Source organism: Manis pentadactyla, chromosome 15, assembly GCF_030020395.1.
Source record: "Manis pentadactyla isolate mManPen7 chromosome 15, mManPen7.hap1, whole genome shotgun sequence".
NCBI classification, from domain to species: domain Eukaryota; kingdom Metazoa; phylum Chordata; class Mammalia; order Pholidota; family Manidae; genus Manis; species Manis pentadactyla.
In genome coordinates this window covers 2,459,673-2,484,450 of record NC_080033.1, presented here as the reverse complement: position 1 = coordinate 2,484,450, position 24,778 = coordinate 2,459,673, and the positions used below count along the sequence as shown (strand labels likewise).

Below are 24,778 nucleotides of genomic sequence, written 5' to 3'. Positions count from 1 at the left end.
AATGCAGTTTCAGAAAGGGCAGGGTAGTATTGTTGTGTGTTCGCCCCCTCTGAGCTGAATGCTAATAAATATCATAGGCATTTTCCTCCTGTTTGATTGTCCTTCTCTAGTTTGTTTTTCCACTTGAATTCTTTCATCTGACAAATATTTTGTTCTCCAAAGGTTAGTAGTGGGTAGACCTGTCAAAAATTGTTCTTATTTAGGAAGCCGAAAGGTGCCTGACAGTATTTCCTCAGAGCTCTCCTGTTTAGTGATACTGGAATCCAAACATTTTGAATGTTCTGACTTTCTTCTCCTCCTCCTCTACTCCCAAGGAAGACTGTTGCCAGAACAGCTTATCTAAATGCTGACAGTCTTCTAATTTGTGGGGGTGTTTGCACACCTGGGAATTAGGAAGGTAGCATAATAGCACACTGTGAATTATAACTGTTTTTCTGACTTCTAGCAGCATTTTTAATGTGTATTGAAAAATGCTTTTAAAATGCATTCTCAAATAAGCCATGCTTTAAAGAGCCCATACAGTAGGCTCAGCAGGTGAACCTCTGAGATAGCTGTGTTCACACAGGTAATGACTTTCCTTACCTTAGAACTCATTTACATTGAGTTGCTGGGTCAACATTTGAGAAGTGGTCGACTTCCCATCCATCTTACTTTTGTGGGCCACACCTTTTCAAGTCAAATAAAAATGATACCTCTGGCCCAGGAGCCGTAGCATGCCAGAAGTCAGTCTAGGAGTATCCTTTGGAAAGAGTGAGTAAAGGTGAAATTTCTTTTCCTGCCTTGGAAAATGGTGCTTTGATTAGTGTAGCTGCTTTTGTCATCCTAATGCAAAGATAAGCAAAGCCTTCATCTTCTTCCCAGTGAGAGCAAACCTCCTATTAAAGTTGCTGCCATTAAGAATGCAGACTGACACTTGTTTTACTGGAAAAGCAAGATACCATGGGGCAGAGAATGCCAAACCAGCCCCTACATGGGGAATTTGGCCTTTGATTTTATTGGTATGACAAAGCAATGCAGTATTTATTTGAAGTGAGGGGAAGCCAGTTTTGTAATGGAAAACACACTTAGTGCCTCCTGCATGCCAGACACCACTGGGGAAATGGCATAGATTCTTCTGGCCCAGACCCAGTACGGAGCACAAGACCCACACAGCTACTGAAAATAGGTGGTCTGCCCAGGGGGCTGTGTTGGGCAGAGTGGCAATCCGATGTTGGGGTGGTTAAAGTAACAGTGCAGGACTCAGTAGCAGCAACTCAGACGGGGGTGACTAAGGTCAAATCCCAGTTCCTCTGCTTCTTCACTGGGACTTTGGGCACGTGATTCACCTCTTCATGTCCCTTCAGCAAAAAGAGAGAATATAGTAGCACCCTTCTTGTACAGTTGTGAGAAATGGAATGAAATTATGCACATAAAACACTAAGCATACTGCATGCTGGGAAAAGTTAGCTATTATTCTTTACCTTGACCTTGAATGAGTAGAACTGTAGAAGTGGTATGAAGTAAGGAAAGGCCCAAAGGTGAAAATATGCATGCTATAGTCAAGGAAAGGAGAATACTGGTCTGGTCTGGTCTAGCTCAGGGCTTGAAGGACCAACTGTTGTCTCTCCTTTTATGTAAGTTGTAGCCCTATGTGTTGCTTAGCTGCTTTCTCCGCCCCTTACCCTAGCAACAGCCCTAACAAAAAAAAAAAAAAAAAGAGCTTTGCTCTGGGTACCAGTGTGATGAGGAGAGTGCCCTTGGCTAATTTGCTAGATTAGCTCTTTACTGTAAAATTAGAGTTGGAGTGAGGGAATCGCTTTCATTTCTGTTAATGAAAGTGCAGACTGTAAAGCAGAGTCTCATTCTGGGTCCATTTCCCAGCTGAACCATTTAGCAACCCACCCTCATAGTGGGAGCCTTCCGCACTCAGCTGAATGAAATTGAAAATCTATGATTGCACTTCAGTGGGGTCCATGAATAGATGCTTTGTCTGTAAAGAGTTGTTGTTGCACATGGTCTCTGTCTCCCAGTGCCATGCGTTTGCAAAGATGAGATCAGGACCGGCGGGGTCTTATTTTAAAGCCAAAAAACAGGCTGGGAAGCCTGGCTCCACAAAATGTGCCTTTTGGGTAAGCTCGAATTGCTGAATTTAGTGTGTTTGACCATGGATTTAAAGAGAAGACATTATTGGCTATGTGCTCTTCTATCTGATATGTTCTTATTTTCATGTTAAAAAAAAAAAAAGACAAAACCAAATGATAAAGAAAATCCTTCACTCACTGTAGCTACCGCATGACAAGACAACCTATTGAAAAGCAAACCAATTGAATTACGCATTGTTGGGTCTATAAGGCACCAAGTAACCAGTTGGACAGTTTGTGTCCCCCCCAGTGAATTGGCTTAGTTCATTGGATTCAGTGAATTGGCTGGTTGTTGTGGCTTTGTGTAGACACAGCTCTCATTTTGTGAGGCCTAGAACGGAGTTAAAGTTTCTAGTGTGAATAAAAACCAGCTGGGGAATTGGACTGCTTGCTCCCCAGGGAGGGATATTGCATTTTGACAGAGAAGCTGAATGTATGAAATATGAGCTCTTTGTAACCTGCTCAGGAAAGACTCTCAGTGTGTGCTTCAGAAAAGGCTTGGCTTCAATGAGCTGCAAGGCCAAATAAATAACCCTAGTCTTAAAAATGGGGTGTCCGGGGTGGGGGTAGGGCTCTGATTTGACCTTGGATTTTCTGACTCCATGAAGAATTTTATTTTTAAAAAGAAGTACTTTTGCTCCTAAATATATGTTTGTTCATTCTTTTAGGAAGGAAATATAACAATTCAGTGATGGGCATTTAGTGAGCTTCACCAAGGACCCTAGCTGTTACAGTTGTGTTCATCTCATTTAACGTGGGCAGGGATGATAGATTTTAAACCATGTACTTAAACGCATTGTTGAATGTTCTCAGGGGGGAGGTAGAAGGTACTAAGGAATTGCATAGCAGGAGTTTTAACCTCAACTAGGACATTGGGGAAAGGGCATATGGAACTGAGACTTAAAGAGTGAGGCAGACAGAGGCAATGAAGGTGGAGGCTTCATGGGGAGAGCTTGTAGGAAAACTGGAACTCAGAGCTGAAAAAACATGGCATGTTCAAAGAGTTGCAAGAAGAAATGTAGAGTGGTCATTGCAGAGAGTTGAGGGAGAGCCAGGCCGAATAAAAGGGCTGCAGACAGCATGAGAAGAGTTTTGTACTGCCTCACATTTATTGAATACCTACTGTATGCCAGGTACATTACGAGGCTTTTTTTTTTTTTTTTTTTTGTAGATAATTATTTTTTATTGAAGGGTAGTTGACACACAGTATTACATTAGTTTCAGGTGTAAACACAGTGATTCAGCATTTATATACATGATAATTCTAGCTACCAGCTATCACCATACAAAGTTGTTACAATATTTTGACTATATTCCTTATGCTATACATTATATCCCAGTTACTTATTTATTTTACAATTGGAAGTGTGTACTTTTTTTTTTTTTGAAAGGGCATCTCGCATATTTATTGATCAAATGGTTGTTAACAACAATAAAATTCTGTATAGGGGAGTCAGTGCTCAATGCACAATCATTAATCCACCCCAAGCCTAATTTTCGTCAGTCTCCAATCTTCTGAAGCATAACGAACAAGTTCTTACATGGAGAACAAATTCTTACATAGTGAATAAGTTACATGGTGAACAGTACAAGGGCAGTCATCACAGAAACTTTCGGTTTTGCTCATGCATTATGAACTATAAACAATCAGTTCAAATATGAATATTCATTTGATTTTTATACTTGATTTATATGTGGATACCACATTTCTCTCTTTATTATTATTATTTTTAATAAAATGCTGATGAGGCATTTTTATATTGATTTTTTCACTGATTTCTCTTAACAATCTTACTGATGTGATTTCTTAAATCCTTGTTTTAGGGATGAGAAAACTGAGGCTCAAAGAGATTAAGCCCCTTGCCCAAATTAGTGTAGTTAGTAAATGGAGAAGCTGAGATTTTTGAATCCTGGTTTTCTGACTTCCACTTCCAGTGGCTTTTAGGTTCCAGTCTACAAGAAAGATGGTAATATTTAATAGCCAGGCACGCATTTGGACTACTCAGTCAAATTCTGTCAATTTGTTCATTTCAGACAAAGGACTTTGATAATTATCTTTTAAAAAATCCATTTCTCCACACTGCCCCTAAGAACAGCATGGTGCTGTTTGTTTCTGGCTTCAGAGTCTAGTTGAACAGAGGACAAAAAAGGCATGGAGACGCTGAAATAGCAACTGGAACTTTGAGAAATTGTTTTGAACTGGTGTCACTCATTTTGCAGTTTATTTTAAGCTTGAATAACTGCTATAGTGTGTTTTTGGTGACAAAAATAGACTATCTTTAACTATCTGCCTTAGCATATAGAACACCTGTTCTTTAAAAAAAAATTTACAATAGGTAACAGAAAATTGCTCTGTTCTTCACTGAGCCAACTTGTTCACCACCACCACCTAGTGATACTGAAATATCTTTATTGGGACCCAGATTATTTCAGCTTGAGTCAGGAGTCACCTCTGCTTCCATAAGACAAAGGCCTTGTTGAATATGTTTTGTCCAGTATTTGAGAGGAGGCAAGCAGATAAAAACCTAGAGCTCTGGGAAGTTCAAAATCAGTGAGTGAGAAATTAGGCAGAATGCTTTATAAAAAAATTTAAAAACTTTCCTGTAACTAGTAGACCATCCTCTCTACTTAGCCCCCTATTATGTGGGCCATTCAGTCAGTCTGAGAGAGCAACAGGATTGACCCCGACTGGCCAGACAGACTTCACACCTTCATAGAGCAAAAAGCTGTGGTCTCAATTTATTTGGGGCCTGTGAAGGACATGCCTTTCTTTCTTTTCCCATCATGTGAGAGGATTGGGGATGCTAGGAGTGCTGAGACACTGCTGCTTCCTCTTCCATCCCTAAATAAAGATGCTCCAAGATGGTGAGTGACCGGGTTACAATATTGGCTGGCAGATTGCAGGAGACCAAGTCTAAACATTTCTGTTTGCTTCCATAATAGACTTTGCCAGTGAGAACAAACCCATCCTCAGGTTTTTTCTTAAACTTTGGCTTAGATTTCTCTCAGAGCCAGAAGGGGGAGCACCATTTAACCAAAAATGCATGTGGGGCATGAGTGCGTAACTTACTTGAAAAGGTCCTTTTGAAATTCTGTTGGCAATATGGGAGTCATTGCCAGTTAGAGAGCCGTAATGTTGAATATAGAATGCAAGAAAGTGCTCTGGAGGAAACCTGTTGTGTTTATGGAGTCTCTCAGTTTTTCTGAGACTCCTACTGATTATATTTAGTCTGGCATTACACGGCAAATGACGTGTGTGACCCTCATATTTGCTTATACCAGCTTCACTCTCCATAGGGAGAATTGTCCCCATTCAGGGGACACTGTCCCTGTTCTTGACTACATTCTGTATATGGCATTCCTCTTTAAAAAAAAAAAAAAGAATAGCGAACCCAACAAGCTGGATTCTGTTTTTTATTTACTTTATAAAATATGTTATCAAGCATTTAAAAGGCTGTGCTAGATGGTACAACTCCAGTGATCACATTTTCTGACCCTAAAACCTGATGATAATTTGACATTTATGAGGATATTTGTAGAGACTAGGAGGAGAGAATATTTGAAGTAGACAGGTCAGGATCACCAAATAGCTATACCTGCTGTTCCCACAGAAGATAGAACATTCTTTACCCAGAAAGGGTAGCTGACCTCTCCGTCGGAGCCCATGGGAGACTCTTTTCTTCTTTATGACTCAGTTGGTACTTACTCAGCTGGTAGGTACCATTTGGCTTACTGTGTATATATCTTCTTCTCTTGCTCGTTAGATTGTAAGTTCATTGAGGACAAGAGATAACTTTGGTCCTAGTATTTTGCTCTGCTGCTAGTTTGCTATGTGACCTTGGGTATAATTCATTAAAAAAGAAAAATGCCAAAGATTCTTTCCCCCTAGGCACTTGGCCAGTAAGAAATGGTTGTATATGTATGTAAATGACTGTCCCTTGATCAGTGCCATCAGTGATACAGGGAATTGATTACCTCACCTCTTTCTTAAAAGAGGATCTGGTATAGATAATACTGTCCTTATGAACAAGACCATCTGAGCCTCACCTCCTCACCTCACAGCCTAGGGAAAGCAGCACAATATTAGGAGAAGAAATAAACCTCTGTACCCACAGCCATAGTCCTCATGTCAACTAAACTGGAAAAAGAATAAAGAAACATTGGAAATTGTTTTTATTCAGAAAGTTTGTTGAGTGCGTACTGTGCATCAGGCTCTGGAACCCAGTCATCACAGGCTGATAGAAGGGGCCCTTCTGTTTCTTATTCCTTGGCTAGCATTCTAGTCTTTTTCTTGCTCCTGTGGACTTGGAGGTACTGTGGAGTGGACTTACCATCCCACAGGCAGGTGACAGACATCTTCCCACTTTGCCAAAGTTGGGAGTTTTCCCTTAATGCTCTTTTTCATGTTTTGTAAAAGCCAAGAGACCAGAGGCAAATTCCAATCACCATTTCTCAATAGTACAATACTGGCATAAACTACTGTTCAATTATTTGTTTCCTCTGCCCCCTGGTTAGTATCAATACTGAGAATCAGGTGTGTTTTTAAGGAAACTGTAAAATTAAAGAACAATGGGCTATGTTATTCATTCAAAAAAATTTCCAGGACAAGAAGAAAATGACTCAAGCTGACCCAATCTTTTGTTTACGTCAGAGGCGTTTCATCATGGAGATAGTTGGTGTAGGGAAGGAACATGGGCTTTAGTGCTCATAAATCACTAGCTTTTGATTCCTGGTGCTCCCAGTGCTGAATATGACTCTTTCTGAGCCTGTTTTCTGTTATGTGAAATGGAGCTAATAACTCTTACTTGAAGGGTGGTTGTCAGATTCAGATGATGATGCAGACTACAGTGTCCTGCACATGGCCACCCTTCATTAATTGTTCTTATTTTCCATTTTTGACCCAGTCAGACCCTAAACTTAGAAGCACAAATGTGTAGATTGTTCTCAGGGCTTGGTTTCTTCTGGCTGGGTGCTTTTTTCAATTCAGCCTGCTAAGTGGGTGTCCCTAGAAGAAGATGGATGTTGGGATGGTGTTATTTTCTCCCTGCTGAGAGTGCTTTAATGAGTGACACATGTCTGACCGGAGACTGAGACATCTGGCACGCCACTCAGAAGAATGGCATTTCCATCTGCGTGTGCCTGGTAACCCCAGCAGTGAGCCTCATGTGTAGCTTGTTATATCAGCAGTCTGGTCCAGCTCTTGGCATGTACCACAAAGTCTGATTTCCTTACTGGGAAGGTTTAAGAATTAGTATCTTCCTCTTACTTCTCCCAGCATGACCCTTTGAAACCATACAAAATAATCTGTTCTCTTCTTGAGAGCTGGTCCTATAGCTATTTAAAATAGCTCTCGTTGTGACCCATTCTTGCCTTTTCCAGCTTGAAAGTATTTTATGTCTTAAAGGTATTGTATGTCAGTGGGTCTTCATTACTTTTAGAAGTTCTCCAGATTGCCAGTGTGCCTTTAATCATTTATGTAGTCATCATTTATTCATTCTCCTTATTCCAAAAACCTTCAAAAGGTGGTAATGAGCCCTAGTGACTAGGGGCACAGGTTTTGTAGTCAGAACAGACTTGAGCAAATAACTGGATTTTTCTAGGACTCAGCTTCTTTGTCTGTAAAACAGGTTCTTAACTCTCTCCCCTACCGCCCCCCCTTACCCGCAACACAGAAATCTGTTATGAATCTGGCATGAAATAAGCATCTAAAAACTTAAGTAAGGGTCTGGTGCATAGTAATATGCAGGTGATAGAGGCTAAATTTTCTAACTTAGATTGTTAGAACACACCTTATCTCATTGTAGTGTTGAGAGGGTGGAGGAAAGGATAAGGTTAAAACTTACTATTAGAACTATGGTTAGAAAGTTTTGTGGTAATTAAAAATAGCTTCCTTGCAACTTCTTATAAAGTTTCATTTTTTATTAGTTTATTTGGAAGCTTCAAGTTTTATTGAAGAATGGTGCTGTTGTGTTAGTTTTGACAGGCAGATTCTGTAGGATGGGGATTGTCGCTCAAAAAGAATGTCTCTCAAGTCTGTAGTTTAACATGTGACTTTTTTAACCTAGTTGCAACACTGAGTGCCACACTCAGTCCCTGTCTTCCCTTTAGTAAGAGCTCACAGTTATTGGATGGCTACTGCCAGGTGCTAAGCCATTTCCTGTACACTTCACCCTCACGACTGCCTTGTGAGGAGGGTGCTGTCCCTGAGAATCAGTCACTTGACCAGAGTCACAAAACTTAGCTGTCAGGAGATAACCCAGATCTGTTAGATTTCAAAGCTTAAATTCGTTATGTTGTATTTCATATAATTAGAAGATGCTAGGGGAAGAGTCTAGCTAGATTCGTTCAATTATTCCATGTAAAGATACATCATAAATCATTAATTTGCTTTTTCTTACTTCTTGAGCCTGTTCTTCTCAGGCAGTCTGTGAGGGGAGAGAGCAGCAGCCACTGCCTGCAACCTGAGGGGCTATGTCACTGAAAGGTTTAATGAGGCGTAGGAGTGGGCACATGCAGTGGGGCCGGGATGGGCTTTGTGGAGTGCATGGCTCCTCCCTGGGACCTCAGGAACCATTCCTATTGCATTACAGTCCTCCGTCCTGAATCCGTTAGGAGGCTGTGTAAATATTGAATTATCTTTGCCTTTGGGTTGTTACTGCAGGTAATACCAGACAGCAGCCCAGAGATGGGCTTGTTCCTTCTTTGATGTGCATTCTGTTCTCAGCTGTTGTCTTTTTGCTACTTGTTTGCAGAGGAAGTCCTCAATCTCAGACTAAACAGGAAGTGATTTGTTCCCATCTAAAGGGGTACCAGAAGGAATGAGGATGGGCAGGACAAGGAGAGGGAATGGTTTGCCCTTGACCTAGAATCTAGCTAGTTGTCCCCTTCAGTGGATTTTATGGAAAGATCCCTAAATACTTTATAGATTGTGTACATTTGTAAGTAAATCTGTCCTTCTAAGTTGGTCTCATTAACTTGGAAATGAAACTGAATTGCTAGAGATTCACCTGGGTCCATTTACTTCGAGCCTATTCAGTTACTCTCTTCAGTACATATTTTAACAAAAGGCAAAACTTGTGTGTATTTCTGTGGCTTTAGAAAATACGCCATCTGCTTAGAGCATTTTTTCCTCCTGTGAGCTTCAAAATAAAAGGATTGAACAGTTTTGGAGCAGAATATCTCAACAGTGTTTATGAGCATGGACTTGGAGATAGACCCTCCTGGGTTTGATCCCAGCTCTGTCATGTACTAATTGTGTCATTTAGGCATGTGAGACATTTTTCCTTGGTAAAATGGACTATAAAAAGGTCTAAAGGAAATAATTTTTGGGACTTGCCTGGTACAGAAAGCTTCCAAGGAGTTGCTGCTGCTGCTTGCACTGCATGAGGAAGGTGACTGCCTGCCAGGGAAGAAAAGGCAGTGTTAACCTTATTTGTTAAGTTTGGTTAGTTGGCTTTACCTTTTCCTAATGCAGAAGAAGCCTTTGGGACTTAACCCCAGGCTAACATATTGAGGGGACTTTTCACTTGGGGCTTTCAGCCCTAGCAGAACGCATGCTCTGTTTCTTCTCTGGAAAGAGGAAATCATTAGTTTCCATTTCTGTCTTTCATCTTTTTTTTAGCCATCTTGGAGAGTATAATGAATATTATCCACATGGGATGTTTGGAAAACTTCCTGTTTACACCAGTGCACCCCTGATAAAGGATGTGGATAGTCATGTCATTGTTATTAAATAAACATGGCCTGCTTCTTATAAACACTTTTGTTCTGATAATACAGGCTCATACTCAAAGTGTGATTGTGTGGCAACTTGCCAGCATCTTGTGTGATTATTTGGAGGCTAGGATATAGAAAATTAGTAAGATGAACAAGTGAGTCTCTGGAATCTTTCTAGCAGTTTCCTCACCACTGCAAGCTCTGCTCTGAAAGCCTTACTGATATTTAAGTTGCATGTGGAAACTCACTTTTTTTGTGTGCTTTCTTTTCTCTTTCCTGGACAGAAACCAAAGCCCAAACCCCGGCCATCCATCACCAAGGCAACCTGGGAGAGTAACTATTTTGGGGTGCCCTTGACAACTGTTGTGACTCCAGAGAAGCCCATACCTGTTTTTATTGAGAGATGTATTGAGTACATTGAAGCCACAGGTAAGTGTGTTCCTTCAGAGCCAGATACAGCTTTCTCTGTCTGCAGGATGCTTTTTAGAGGCCTAAGCCATCTGGAAATTCTGGGATCATCTCTCTCAAGTGTGAGTTGTTTTCTGAGAAGGAGCTGAGCAGTCCTGACAGCCGTCAGACTTGCAGGTCCACCAACTTTGTGTAATTCTGAGGTGGTCTTGTGGACCCATGAGACTTTCAGTGTGCGGGAGCGTCGTGTTCTTGGGACTGCAGTTGTGCCTGGGTTAGGTGCCTTCTCTGTGTGCCCTCAGCTCCCTGTCATAGCATGCAGCCTGTTTGTGTCCCCTGCACATCTGTGGCTCCTTAAGGACAGGGAAAGGGTTTATTTATCACTGGTCGTCAGCACTACCTATCTGGACATAAATGAGATTACATTTTGGTTTAATAAAATAAATGAGTAGTTGTCACTGTTACGGCCCTTGGCCATTGGTCAGGTGCCTGGGATTCGTGTATTGACAGAATATTGAAAGCTAGGATGCTTGGATGTACTTTGGTCAAGTAGCTGCATTTCAACTCCACTGACAACTTGGTGTTATTACAAAGGACAACTGTTTGCTTTAAAACTTTCTGCATTGTTCTTGAAGTGACAAAATTATACCTGCATTAAAGACATTTATTTTGTTTACTTAGAGCTCCCATTAGTGTCTCTCTGGCTTCTCTTTTTTTTTTTATTAGTTTGTTTCTTTTCCTTGGTCTCTGTTTTGAAACGCTTGGAGCTTCCAGTCTCATGCCATTGTTTCCGGTGATTTTCTTCCTCCTGAATGATTTCAAACCTGATGAGCTTTAAAAAGAAGGTGGTAGAGCAGGCACAGGCACATGGTTGTGTGGATTCCTGAATGTTAGTAATTGAGCTTGAGAATATAGGCTTAAACTAATTCGTAGCCAAGATAGAGGTTATGCCTTCCTATGTGTTCTTTCTAATACTGGTGTTATCTGTAATGATATTATATATTGTGTGGTGGGGACAGCCTACCCAGCTCTGTTGATAATTTCAATAGCGTCATATTAAGCCGTGTGTCAGTGTTAAAATTTACTTGGGATGTGCCAGATCCAGGAAAATAGGTTTCAAGTTGAAACCCACTAAGAATTTAGTTACTTCCAAAGATATCTCAGCAGCACACCACAGTTAAATCACCGTAAGCACTTTGCATGATCATAGCAGATCTGCAGTATTGTTTAGTCTATTCTGTTCCCAAAGCCTTTCCTCAGTGTCCATCTTTCTTTTCTTTTTATTTTATTTTGGTATCATTAATATAAAATCACATGAGCAACATTGTAGTTACTAGATTACCCCTATTATCAAGTCCCCACCACATACCCCATTACAGTCACTGTCCATCAGTGGAATAAGATGCTATAGAGTCACTACTTGTCTTCCCTGTGCTATACTGCCTTCCTCGTGGCCCCCCATCCCGCCAACATTATGTCTGCTAATCATAATGTCCCTTATTCCCCTTCTCCCTCCCTTCCCACCCACCCTCCCCAGTCCCTTTCCCTTTGGTAACTGTTAGTCCATTCTTGGGTTCTGTGATTCTGCTGCTGATTTGTTCCTTCAGTTTTTTTCTTTGTTCTTATGCTCCACAGATGAGTGAAATCATTTGGTACTTGTCTTTCTCTGCCTAGCTTATTTCACTGAGCATAATACCCTCTAGCTCCATCCATGTTGTTGGCAAATGGTAGAATTTATTTTCTTCTTATGACTGAATAATATTCCATTATGTATATGTACCACATCTTCTTTATCCATCCATCTACTGATGGACACTTAGGTTGCTTCCATATCTTGGCTATTGTAAATAGTGCTGCAATAAACATAGGGGTGCATATATCTTTTTGAAACTGGACTCCTGCATTCTTAGGGTAAATTCCTAGGAGTGGAATTCCTGAGTCAAATGGTATTTCTATTTTGAGTTTTTTGAAGAACCTCCATACTGCTTTCCACAATGGTTGAACTCGTTTACATTCCCACCAGCAGTGTAGGAGGGTTCCCCTTTTTCTGCATCCTCACCAGCATTTGTTGTTCCTAGTCTTTTCTATGTTGACCACCCTAACTGGTGTGAGATGATATCTCATTGTGGTTTTAATTTGCATTTCCCTGATGATTAGTGATGTGGAACATCTTTTCATGTGCCTGTTGGCTATCTGAATTTCTTCTTTGGAGAAGTGTCTGTTCAGATCCTCTGCCCATATTTTGTTTGTTTGTTTGTTATCATTAATCTACAATTACATGAAGAACATTATGTTTACTAGGCTCCCCCCTTCACCAGGTACCCCCACACACACCCCCTACAGTCACTATCCATCAGCATAGAATCACTACTTGTCTTCCCTGTGTTGCACAGCCCTCCCCATGCCCCCCCACATGCTAATTATACATTCTAATCGTAATACCCCCTTGCGTTCCCCCCCACACACTTATCCCTCCCTTCCCACCCATCCTCCCCAGTCCCTTTCCCTTTGGTGACTGTTAGTCCTTTCTTGGGTTCTGTGATTCTGCTGCTGTTTTATTCCTTCAGTGTTTCTTTATTCTTATACTTCACAGATGATTGAAATCATTTGGTACTTGTCTTTCTCTGCCTGGCTTATTTCACTGTGCATAAGACCCTCTAGCTACATCCATGTTGTTGCAAATGATAGGATTTGTTTTCTTCTTATGGTTGAATAATATTCCATTGTGTATATGTACCACCTCTTCTTTATCCATTCATCTACTGATGGACACTTAGGTTGCTTCCATTTCTTGGCTATTGTAAATAGTGCTGCGATAAACATAGGGGTGCATCTGTCTTTTTCAAACGAGGCTACTGCATTCTTAGGGTAAATTCCTAGAAGTGGAATTCCTGCCTCTGCCCATATTTTAATAGGGGTATTTGCTTTTTGGGTGTTAAGGCGTGTGAGTTCTTTATATATTTTGGATGTTAACCCCTTTGTTGGATTTGTCATTTACAAATATATTCTCCCATACTGTAGGATGCCTTTTTGTTCTGCTGATGGTGTCCTTTGCTGTACGGAAGCTTTTTAGCATGATGTAGTCTCACTTGTTCATTTTTATTTTGTTTCCCTTGCCCGAGGAGATGCGTTAAGGAAAAAGTTGCTTATGTTTATATTCAAGAGATTTTTGCCTATGTTTTCCTCAGTGTTCATCTTTCTGACACTGGTTTTACATCAGTTTCTTCCTGGCACCTCTCCATTGGGCAAAGAGAAAATCTGCACAAAGATTCAATTCAAGTAATTGAAACCGTTCCTTCTTGACCCAGCACTTCAAAGAGATAGTTTGTGTCATTTGCAGAAGGGAAAGGGTGCAGTTTTTCCTAAGTTTTTATTTTGAAGTGATTAAATATTTGTAGGATACTTTCAAAAATTACAAGTTATAACAAATTTAAAACTACAAAAATTCCCAGGTTCCCTAAATGTTAACATTTTACCACATTCCTTGTATCAATTCTTTGTATATACTTGTATCTTTTTTACTGAAATGTTTGAAAGCTGCAGATATGCTGCATGTGTACTTCTAAATATTTGAGTGGGTACTTCCTAAAAACATTCTCTTACACAACCATCATGTAGTTATCAAAATTAGACATTAGTGTTGACCCAGTATCAGTACTAACCTACCTAATCTATAGATGTCATTTCATCAGTTGTCCCATTAACACCCTTTATATCAAACCCTAAAAATGATTTTGATCCAGAAGCTAATCCCAGAGCAGACATGTGTCAGGTCTCTTCAGTCTCCCTTAACTTGGAGCAGTTCGGTCTGTCTGATTTTCATGGCCTTGATAGTTTCCAACACAGATCAGCTATTTTGCAGGATGTTCCTCAACTGAGGGTTTTTTGGTGTTTCCTCACTATCAGATTCATGTTTATACTTTTGGCAGAAATGGCAGGGTAGCAATGCTGTGTCCTCAGTGTGTTGCACCGGGTGGCATGTGATATTGATTTGTCCCGTCACTGGAGATGTTCACTTTGATCCCTTGATTAGGGTGGTGGTTTCTGCCAAGCTTTTCCACTGTAAAGCTATTTCTTTTCCCTTTGTATGAAAAAGTGTTTTGTAGGGAGGTCCTTTGGGACTAAGTGCCTGCCCCTAGTACTTTGAACCACTTGTTTTAGCATCCATTTCTTGCCAAGACAGTGGTCAAACTCTTAATTCCTTCTTCATTTTTTAGTTGGGATTCTCCTGTCAGGGAGAGCTTTCCCTTTTCACGGGGAGCCTTTTCTGAACAGCTTCAAGTGGCTCACCTGTGGTGGCACTGGGTGCCTGCATGGTACCCATGTGCCCACTGGCTGAGCACATCAGTGGTCTTGATCCCCCACATCCCACCTTGAAGACCTCTTCAGCCCTGCGCTCCATCCCCACCAGTCACTACCAAGCTGCTGCTGCTTTTCATAAAGCTCTGTTAGAATGCACCACTCTCCACCCTGTCTCCAAAAACCTTTGAGCTTCAGTCCTCTCTGACTCACATCATCAGTTCCCAGGTCTGTCCATTCTGCTTCATCCTCTCTTGTCTTTGTCTCCTGACGAGGTGGCAGTTCCTCATTGCCTACCTGATACCAGCCACATTCTTGACTCCCCCAGCCTGTGTGCAGGGCTCTTAGCTGTGGTTGTCTGCCTGCCTGCCTTCCTCCCTCCCTTCATTCTTTCTTTCTCTTTTCTTCCACGCCCTCACCCCCTGCCCCAACTTCCTTCTGTTTTATACTACTGCAAGCATTCATTTAAAAATTATTTTATAATAGAAACAGTATATTAGGAGGACACAGACCAAGCAGAATTTGTTTGTATTTCTCTGTTTTGTGAATGCCCTTCACGTGGTTTGAAATGAGTCCCACATTCTTCCAGACTCCCTTGTAGTCTCACTTGTTCACTTTGAATGCACCAACACTTTGAATGTGACCTCCCTGGTAGTTCTCAGGCACATTTCAACTTTCTGTGAACAGGATTCTCTGTTTTCCTTGTCTCCTTAGAGCCTATCACACAGTATACATGAATTGCTGATAGAATGAGTGGATTTCAACCTGGAATACCTTAATTCCATTGTTTTCTTCTTCCTTCTTTCTTTTCCTTTTAAATTTTGGCCATGTGCTTCCCCTTGTTAGCAGTAGTTTGTACTTTTATAGAATTTCAAGAAAAAAATAAAAGCTGGTATCTGTGAGCTTATTGTGTGTCTTGAGTGGGGGGGGTTGTCTTTGTGTATGTATTTCCTAAAAGAACTCTTTTTCTCTTCATAAACTTAAAGCATGTTCATTGTAAAAATTCAGCGAAAGGCAAACTGTGAAAAAGACTATGAAGATTCATTGATCTTCAACTTAGTGAAAAACACTGTTCATGCTTTGATATATTTCTTTATAGTCTTATTTATCTGCATATGTGTATAGGTTTTACTTTTACATAATTCAGAACACGCAGTGTGGTAGTTTGAGCATAACTAAGATGAGGCAAAAGAGCCCTTAGTTCCCCAGCTTACCTACTTCTGTTTTTCTGCAGAAAAAGAATTCAGTAACCAACAGTTAGATTGAAGGACCATTTTTTGAGAGCTACTACTTTGTAAACCAGACATTATTTTGTGAGCATGTTTGCCATCATGAAATATTCTGTGAAAAAAGGACTTCGAATTGTTGCAGGACATTCCGTGAAATGGTTACATCACAGATTGTTTATCCATTGCCCTATTGCTAGGCCCAGGTAGCATTTTTTCCTGGTGTACTTAGAAGAAGCAGATGAACTAGGGGAGGCATTTTGGAATAGTGATAAAGAGCTTCAGATCTGCAGTCAGACCGAATGTAGAATCTTTGTTCTGCCATTTACTCATCTGTAAACTGAGGGTGATGACAGGACCTGCCCTCTGCGAGGGTCAGAGATGCATAGGAGGCTCTGAGTGGGGCTTGGCCGGCACGCAAGCGTTCAGGGCATGCTAGTGGTTACTGTTGGCTTCGCAGGTGGTACATTTGGGCTGCTTCTGTTGCCAGTCAGACCTTACCATTAAATGTAAATATCTATGACTTTCTTTTCTCCCTGATTTTTAAATTGAGGTTGGTAAACTCCAAGAGTTGAAAAAGTCAGCAGTGCAGTGATCACCCAGGGCTTACCAGTGGCTAACATTTTGCCACATTTGCCCTTTCTCCCCCTAATCTTTTTATTTTTCCCCAAAAAGTGTTATTGTGGTATAACTGAAATGCTATAAACTATACACATGTAAAGTGAACCATTTGATAAGTTTTGACACAAACATATGCTTCTAAAACCATCATTGTAATCATAATATTCATGACCCCCAACCTTCCCCCACACCCCTTCATGATTCCTCCCCCTAGCCCCTCAGTCCCACCCAGGCAACCTCCGATCTACTTTTTTTTTGGTATCATTAATACACAATTACATGAGCAACATTATGGTTACTGGACTCCCCCCATCATCAAGTTCCCACCACATACCCCATTACAGTCACTGTCCATCAGCGTAGTAGGATGCTATAGAGTCACAACTTGTCTTCTCTGTGCTGTCCTGCCTTCCCCGTACCCCTCCCCCAATCTTTATTGTCATTAAACCATTTGAAAGTAAGCTGCAGGCACCATGTCACTTCTCCTCTAAAAATCTCAGCATATATCCATGAGCTTAGGAACTTCTTCTACCATGACTGCAATAACATTATCACTTAAAAAATAAAAATATTAGCATTAATTCAGTAGTATTTCACATACAGGTTATGTTTAAATTTACTCAGTTAACTTATAACTCTCCTATAGCTGAGTTTTTGTTCTAAGATCCGAACAGTTTTGCCAGTGCATTTGGCTGTTCTCCCCTCAAGTCCCTCTCAATTCAGAACAGTCTTCCCTGCCTTTTTTTCCAAATGGTGACCTTTTGAAGAGTCTAGACAGTTGTCTTACAGAACGTCCCCTTGCGTGGTGTGCTGTCTGTACCTCTCCGTCGTCTTTCAGCTGCCTTCTGACAGCATCCATAGCCACCTTATTGCGTGGCTTCTGTCTGACCAGAGGGCTGGGACTGAAGGTGCAGTGGCTCCCTGGACAGAGCACATCTGTAATTGGGCTGTAGGGGCTCTAAGATTTCACTGAAGGGTTGAGTTAATTATGGATCGTGATTTTTCCCATTTGACTAGCTTACACTGGACTTGCATCTGAAAACCTGTACTGTACCTGGCCTCCCATGTCAGCTCTCCTTGTCTTCCTCATGTAGACATCACCATATGACCCCAGTTTCCACACGGTGGTCCGGGCAGGCACTTCCAGCCAATTGCAGATGATACTTCAAATGAAACTTATTTGTCAGGACTGCCCCAGGCAGTTCAGAGTCAAAAGTCATTGTGTCCCTGTTTTGCGTCTGTCTCATACATATTGGCACTTTGCTTGTCCTGGCAAATATTGCATCATCACTTTCAAGGGCAGTGTTCAGGAGTTCACACTCCTGCTGGCCTGTGGGGGAAAGACACCCCTCCCCTTTTGTGCACCAGGCAGCAGCTGTGTAGAAAACCAACCAACCAAACCACCTCAGAGTGGGGAGAGGGTGGCATGACCATTATGCACTGGAACAACCTGAAACATCCCATCACTTTAAAACTATTCTTCCTAATTATAAGAGTAATGTACTTGCTCACTGTAGAAAAATTAATCATCATAAATGTAGGTAGATGTTAGATATGTAACAAAGTGAAAGTCCCTTGTAAATCCCAGTCTCTAGAAGTAATCTTCATTAATAGCTGTGTTATGTTTTCTGTCAGTACTACCCACCAAGGAAACATGACGTTGTGTACATACTGTTCCACAGCCTGTTTTTTGTTTTAACACTACAAATTCTTTGGGCATCATCTTTTTAATTCCATCTCCAAGCCAAATGCATTTTAATATTTGGCCTGAGAAGTGAGTGGCAAGAGTTGGGATCAGAGGGGTGTTTCTGGGAGTGTAGGGAGAGAAGCTTTGTGCCTGTGCCAAGGGTGGCTGATGGCCGGTTCCTGTGACTGCTGGGTCCCTTTCCCACAGTTTTTGAGTAAATCGCCAACTCCTCCTAAACACAGATCACAAGGAGAGGATCACTGCTTTCTCACCTCAAAATGTGCTGCTCCTCACCAGGTGAACTTAACATGGAGGTCAGTATAGCTAGGTGATAAAGAACATGAGTTCTAATGATCCTGCCCAGGGTTCAAATCCAGGCTCTCCTGTGTGAACAAACCCCACAAGCTGTGTGATCTTGGGCAAGTGACTCAGCCTCTCTGTGACTCTGTTTCCACCTTTGTAATATGGAGATAACAATACTATACTGGGGTGTGTTCCCCCAAAGTTCATGTCTACCCAGAACCTCAGAATGTGACTATTTGGAAAGAGGATCTTTGCAGATGTAATTAGTTAAGATGAAGTCCGACAGGAATATGGTGGGCCTTAAATCCAATGACTGGCGTCTTTATAAGAACGCTAAGATGAGACACGGGAAATGCCAGGTGACAATGGAGGCAGAGACTGGAGTGATGTGTCTACAATCCAAGGACTTCTGGAAGCCCCCAGAAGCTGAAAGGGACAAGGAGAGGATTTTTTCGTGAAGCTTCTGAAGAGAGCAGAGCCCAGCCAAAACCTCGGATTTGGCCCAGTGGTAGCAGTTTCGGACTTCGGGCCTGCAGTACCGTGAGCCAACACTTTTCCGTTGTTTTAAGCCACTGAGTCTGGGGTCATACGTTAACAGCAGCCACAGAAAAGTAATGTATCTAGTAAGACCTTCTGACTACTGAGCTGCACTGAAAGATAATAAATCTCTGTTGTTTTTTAAAAAAAAAATGTGCTGCTCTCTGTTACCTGGAGTCTCTGTTGGGGCTCCTACCTGTCTTAGGTTAGCTCCTAATCTTGTGGGTGGAGATTGGTTCTGGAGATTTGCATGTGTCTTTTCCTGAGCTTTCTGACTACTCACTTTACACTCATTTCATATTCCTTAGAATTGGAATGTGTTCAAGAAATGGCCAGTAGGTAGAACAGCTTTCAGATTGATTTGCAGATGCCTTTAGCCCATCCCGGGCCCAGGGACAGCTCTGTGCTTGCTGTGCTAGAAGGATATTAGATTTTCACTCCGAGCTCCAGTTACATGGGAGGGCTGGAAGAGGGCATGGAACCTACTGCAGCTGCTCTGGGGTCACCACTGGGCATGCGGAGCGGGGGGCACTGGGGGTCATATTGAGTGTCTATTTCTGGCTAGAGTGCTTGTTTTCTTCTAGTTTTTATCCACGTGGAAAACTGAGCAGGGCAGTAGAGTCACTGCTCCCGTCCTATATCAGTGTGACTCAATGAAAGAAGACTGGCCGAGCCAATCTGAGCTCTCTGATGCATGGCAGGAACTAGGAATATTCAGCTCTGTCCAGAGTTTATCTCTCCGGAGTCAAGGTGAAGACTTGACTTGTAGAGCCTCCTCACAATTCACCCAAGAATAATTTCTTGGGATAAGTAGGCTATCTTTATTCCTCACTGTGGCCACAGACTGAAAGTTTTAAATCTCAGGTCTCTGGGCCAATTTTGAGTCAAGCTTCCTTCCCACAGTAGGGGGAAATATCCATGCCCTACAGTATAGAAACCCGCTGAGGGAGCTTCCAAGTGTCACTCCTGCCCATCCCAGAAGGTCTAGCGTCCTGGGCACTGGCTTCTGGTGCCCTGCTGGTTGGGTACGGCCGCATGTATTCCCCAGGCCCGTGGTCTCACGTGGCAGCCATTAACTAAAAATAGCTTTCTCTAGGAATGAGTTCTTTGAATAATGTGTGAGACCAAACCTTCTGGCTCCCTTTCTCTGTGATTTATTTAACCTTTTTCTTTTGACAGTAGGAGGAGGAAGGGTGACAGGGGCAAAAATGATTTCCCGCCCAGTAGTCCTTTTCTTCATCGCTTTGCTTACTGAGGGGTGGCCAGTCCCTGGCACTGCTAGCAAGTGCTGCAGACGGTGGAGGAGAGGAATCATTCCCAAAGCTAGGCAGTTTCATTTGGGCAGAAGGCCCCTCTGTCACATCTTGAATTATAATGCGTGCAGACCATACCATATAACTAAACGGGTAGGGCATGGTTTTGTCAGTGCATCTTTCAGTTAGTCCCTGTGCAATGAGAAACTCCCTGTAGTGAAGGAAGCCTGGCAGCTGTTTAAAATAATAATGCCAAAGATGGTCTGCTGTCATGTTAACTCTCCTCATTTTCTATTCCTGACACATTTATTGAGTGGTTGCTGTGATCGGATCCAGGCAGTGTACTGAGCACTTGGCATAGGTGATCTTGGGAGGACTCCCTACACAAAACCTGGTGATAGGACTGGGGCTCTGCCTTTCAGGGAAGCACCTACCTAGGCACAATATTGCAGCTGAAATTCACATTTATTTTTGAAGTCCTTTCCTGCAGGTCCTAATAATTGAGCCACACAAACCTGCCTGGGGGTTTCAGTGCCTTCACTCAGCAGGCTGTGTAATGCAAGAGGGGCCTTTTTAACTTTTCCTTCCAGAGTCACTGTTCCTTGGTGGGCAGCAGAATCAGGCCATGCCTCACCTCTCATCTCTGGTTGAAAGGGAAGGTACAGAATATAGCACCAAGTGGTTGCAGAAGGACAGAAACTTCCTGATAAGTCATTAGTAGGTCTAAAAATATTTGGCTTACCATTTTTAGGAGTGGGGGGTGGCAGATATAATTGATTCAGCAGATACTAATTGAATATATTAATTAAGCACCTACTATACGCTAGGCTCTCTGTTGAACTAAAGTTGCCCCCATGATGTCTAGGGGTGGGGGAGGGAGATATAATTACACAAAGGCATAAGGAATTCTGACAAGGAACATTATTGTATTTTAAATCTTTTGGGAATAGCATGAGTGACAGGACCCAGTGAGGATATGGAGCAGGTAGAGCCTTGACATGCTGCTTGCTGATGGGTGTATACAGGGTAGACTCACTCTGAAAAACTGGCAGTTTATTAAAAAGTTGAACATACATTTAACCTTTCTGCTCCTAGGTATTTGCCCAAAAGAAATGCAAGCATGTTCACACAAAGCCTTGTACTCAACAGTTCCTGGCAGCTTTTTTCATGAGAGCTCCTAGTTGGAAACCGTCCCATGTCCATCAACAGGTGAACAAACAAGCTGGTCCATCCTTCCCATTGGAATACTACCCAGGGGCCAAAAGGAATGAGCTATTGCTACACGCAGCAATATGGTTGAATCTCAAAATCATTTTATGCTGAGAGTGATAGAAGCTAGACACAAAAAACTACAAATTGTGATTCCATTTATATAGAGCTCTGGAAAATGCAAACTGATCTGTAGCGACAGCAGGCAGATGAGTAGTTGCCTAGGAGTGGCAAGAAGACCTGATTGCAGAGAGACACAGGAAAACCGTTGCAGTGAGAAAAATTCCATATCTTGATTGTAGTGATGATTCCACTCAAGTATATGTATTTTATAATTATCAGTTGTACACTTTAAATGGATACAGTTTATTGTATATAAGTTATGCTTCAATAGTTGATTTTTAAAAACTAAAAAAAAAAGCCATCAAAAGGTTTTGAGGGAACTTGATATTTATATGGTCTCAAAATATCACCCAACACATTAATTACTAAGGAGAAATCTACCTTTATAGTGGAGAGATCTGGGGTGATGAGACCTGACCTAGCAGGTCAGCCTAACGTTATGTGCCTCCTTGCCAAAAATATTTAAGCTGAATCTTATCATGAGGAAACAATCATACAAATCCAGAATGATTTTTGATATATTTCAGAAGATGCTGGCCTGGGCCTTATAAAAAGGTCAGTGTCATGAAAAAGAAAAAAGTATGGGGGCCTAATAACATGGATCCCTTTCCTATTCAAATAGCCAAGTTTTAAGTCCATGAGTTTTTTGGGTCACTCCTGGCATCCTGACTTTCCCATGGAGTAGCTGGCCTTAAACTGTCTAAGCTGGATTTTCTGTTCTTTCAAATTGGGAATAATAATAGCTCCTTCAAAGGGAGTTCTTGAGGATTCAATGAACTCCTGTTGGTAATGTTCTTAACAATGCCTGGCACAGAGTGAGCACTTAGTCAGTGTTAGCCGTTATTTTGGTGGCTCTTGTTACTGACTTGCTTTGGTTATGGAAATCCAAATAGGACATTTCCCCAAAACAGTAGTGGGTGAAATTGGACAGGATCTATAAGCTGTTTTTAAAAACTTCTCAGTGAAGCACAGCGTCCACTAAGAAAAGTCCACCCATCATGAGTACAAATCAGTGAATAGCCACAAACTAACCACACTTGTGTAACCAGTACCCAGATCAGGAAAAGATGACTAGTCCCCCCAGAAACCTCTTAGACCAGGGATAACTATTACCCTGGCCTCTCACAGTATAGAATCGTTTTGTCTGCTTTTGTGCCTTAAAAATGGACTCATACCAAATGCAGTTCCGTGTCTGGCTTCTTTCACTCAACACTGTGTCTGGGAGATTCATCCATGGTTGAATCCATACATTCACCCCTGGTTGTATGTGATTGTAGATCAGTCATTCTCATTGCTATACACTGTCTTATCACATGAATAGTTAACAGTTCATTCCTTCTACTCTGCATGGGCATTTGAGTACTTTCCAGTTTGGGGCTATTATAATAGCCCTGCTATGAACATTCTTGTGCATAAGTTTTGGTACATATGTGTGTATGCATGTGCTTTGGGTATATACCCAGGAGTAAGGCACTTTTTAATAATTAATTTTAGCATGTTGAACATGATAGTTTAAAAGAGTTTTGAAGTGCACAGCAGTCCCTGAAGGGGTAGTAATCTATGAGGCTTAGGGCTAAAGCAGCAAGAGGAGCTCTGCTACCTATTTATGGCTTTGTGTTTCAGACCTTCTGAGGGATAAGACACTCTGGCAAAGGGTGTGGATGGGCTCACAAAGCCGTCTCACATATTCTTTTAGCAGCTGGATCATTCCTATGTGCAAAAGTGTGCCTGGCTGGAAGAACCTTGGATTCTTCCCATACCTTGGAGTGTAGGTCTCCTCTGCTGGGGTTCTCTGTGGTTTTGAGCTGAGATTGTGGATAGCACAGGTTTGATAGCCCTGTGGCTTTTACTTGTCAGGCCACTGTAGAACATTGCCCTCTGATTAAATTTTGGGCATTTGTGGCACAGATAAGTAGGTGTTCTTATTGGCACCTGCCAGTGAGACTCCAAACTGAAAGGTTCAGCCTTGTGGGTAGTTTGTGAGAGGAGGAAGGGTGAGGCAGAGTCCAGGAGAGCAGCTCTGATCACTGCTGAGGATGAGCCCCAAGCCCTGTAGCCAGAGTTTGAGGGCTGTGGCTGCAGATCAGCTTGTCTGCATCATTTGCAGGTCAGAGGTGGCACTCAGCTCCTCTGCACAAATGGAAACCCTCTATAAAAACAGTCTTTTGACAGAATGCTAAGAGAGGTGACCTTCTTCCTGATTTAGTTCATTGGCCTGGGTAAATGAGCAGAGTGCTTTCTGCGTGGCAGACTTAAATTTCACCACTAATTGCGGGTAGCATCTTTAGGGAGAAATGCTTGCCATTAAATCAGGCCTTTGGGAGACAGCCTGGCAACAAACACATCAGGGCAGATTAAGGTAGGGGGTGGTCACAGAGAGCACAGAGTGCAACTGTTGTTAGTAAGTGTGGGACTGGTCACAGAAAAGCCAAGGGACGGCTTTCCCACATGCCTGTGGGGACTGTGGTGCACATGTGCCCCATCTGTGTTACACATGTTTTGGTGTTTTTTTTTATTGCTACTGAATAGTCTGCACAGGATGAACCTGGAGTCAAACTGCCTGTATTCAAATCTCCACTCTGCTGCTTAGGAACAAATTTCCTTGAACTTCTCTGTGACCCAATTTGCTTAATGGTAAAATGGGGATAAAGATAGTATTTTGAGTCATTAAGATGATTCAGTATGTTTAAGACCTTATAACAATACCTGGCAGATTGTAAGTGATCAGTTAGCATTTGCTGCTGCTTCTCCTGTTGGCACTAAGATGCCTCCTCTGCTCTAGTCGGACCTGCAAGCTTGCTGGAGCCCTCGCTTGCTGTGCCCTGCTGTCCACTAGGCTTTGTTCCCCTCCCCCTGTGGAGAGACACCTTGCCTTCGAGATCCAGCCAAGGCTTCTCCCTCGGGGAGAGTAGCCCAGTGACTCACTCCTCTTTCTGAGTTCCCGAGGGCCGGAGAGAAGGGTGGGTCAGGCATGGACTTTGGAACCCATCACACTCAGTTTAAAATCCCAGGTGTGCTACTTCTCTTAGCTAAACTGCTTCACATCTCCAAGCCCTGTGCTTCCTCTGTCATAAAATGCAGCTAATGATAATACCCACCTTATTAAGAACTGAGGACTGAATTAGATCATGCCTATAAGATACTCAGCCTGTCACATAGTAAACACCCAGAAACTCGAAAAAAGCCCTTGTTTGATGGTAGAATTTTCAGTGTGAACTTCCTGCTTGTTGTCTGATTATTCTGTGGGTTGGTTTTGAATTCTTATTTAGATCTTCA

General features: G+C 42.0%; 1 protein-coding gene across 1 annotated transcript in view; it reads left to right on the top strand.

Annotated features, from left to right (window-relative positions):
• Positions 1-24,778, top strand: part of ARHGAP35 (Rho GTPase activating protein 35) — a 114,741-nt gene that overhangs the window by 47,583 nt on the left and 42,380 nt on the right. Inside the window, exon 3 of the mRNA XM_036885536.2 lies at positions 10,121-10,265. Coding sequence (XP_036741431.1) covers positions 10,121-10,265 — 145 coding nt within the window. The remainder of the gene's footprint in view (positions 1-10,120; positions 10,266-24,778) is intronic.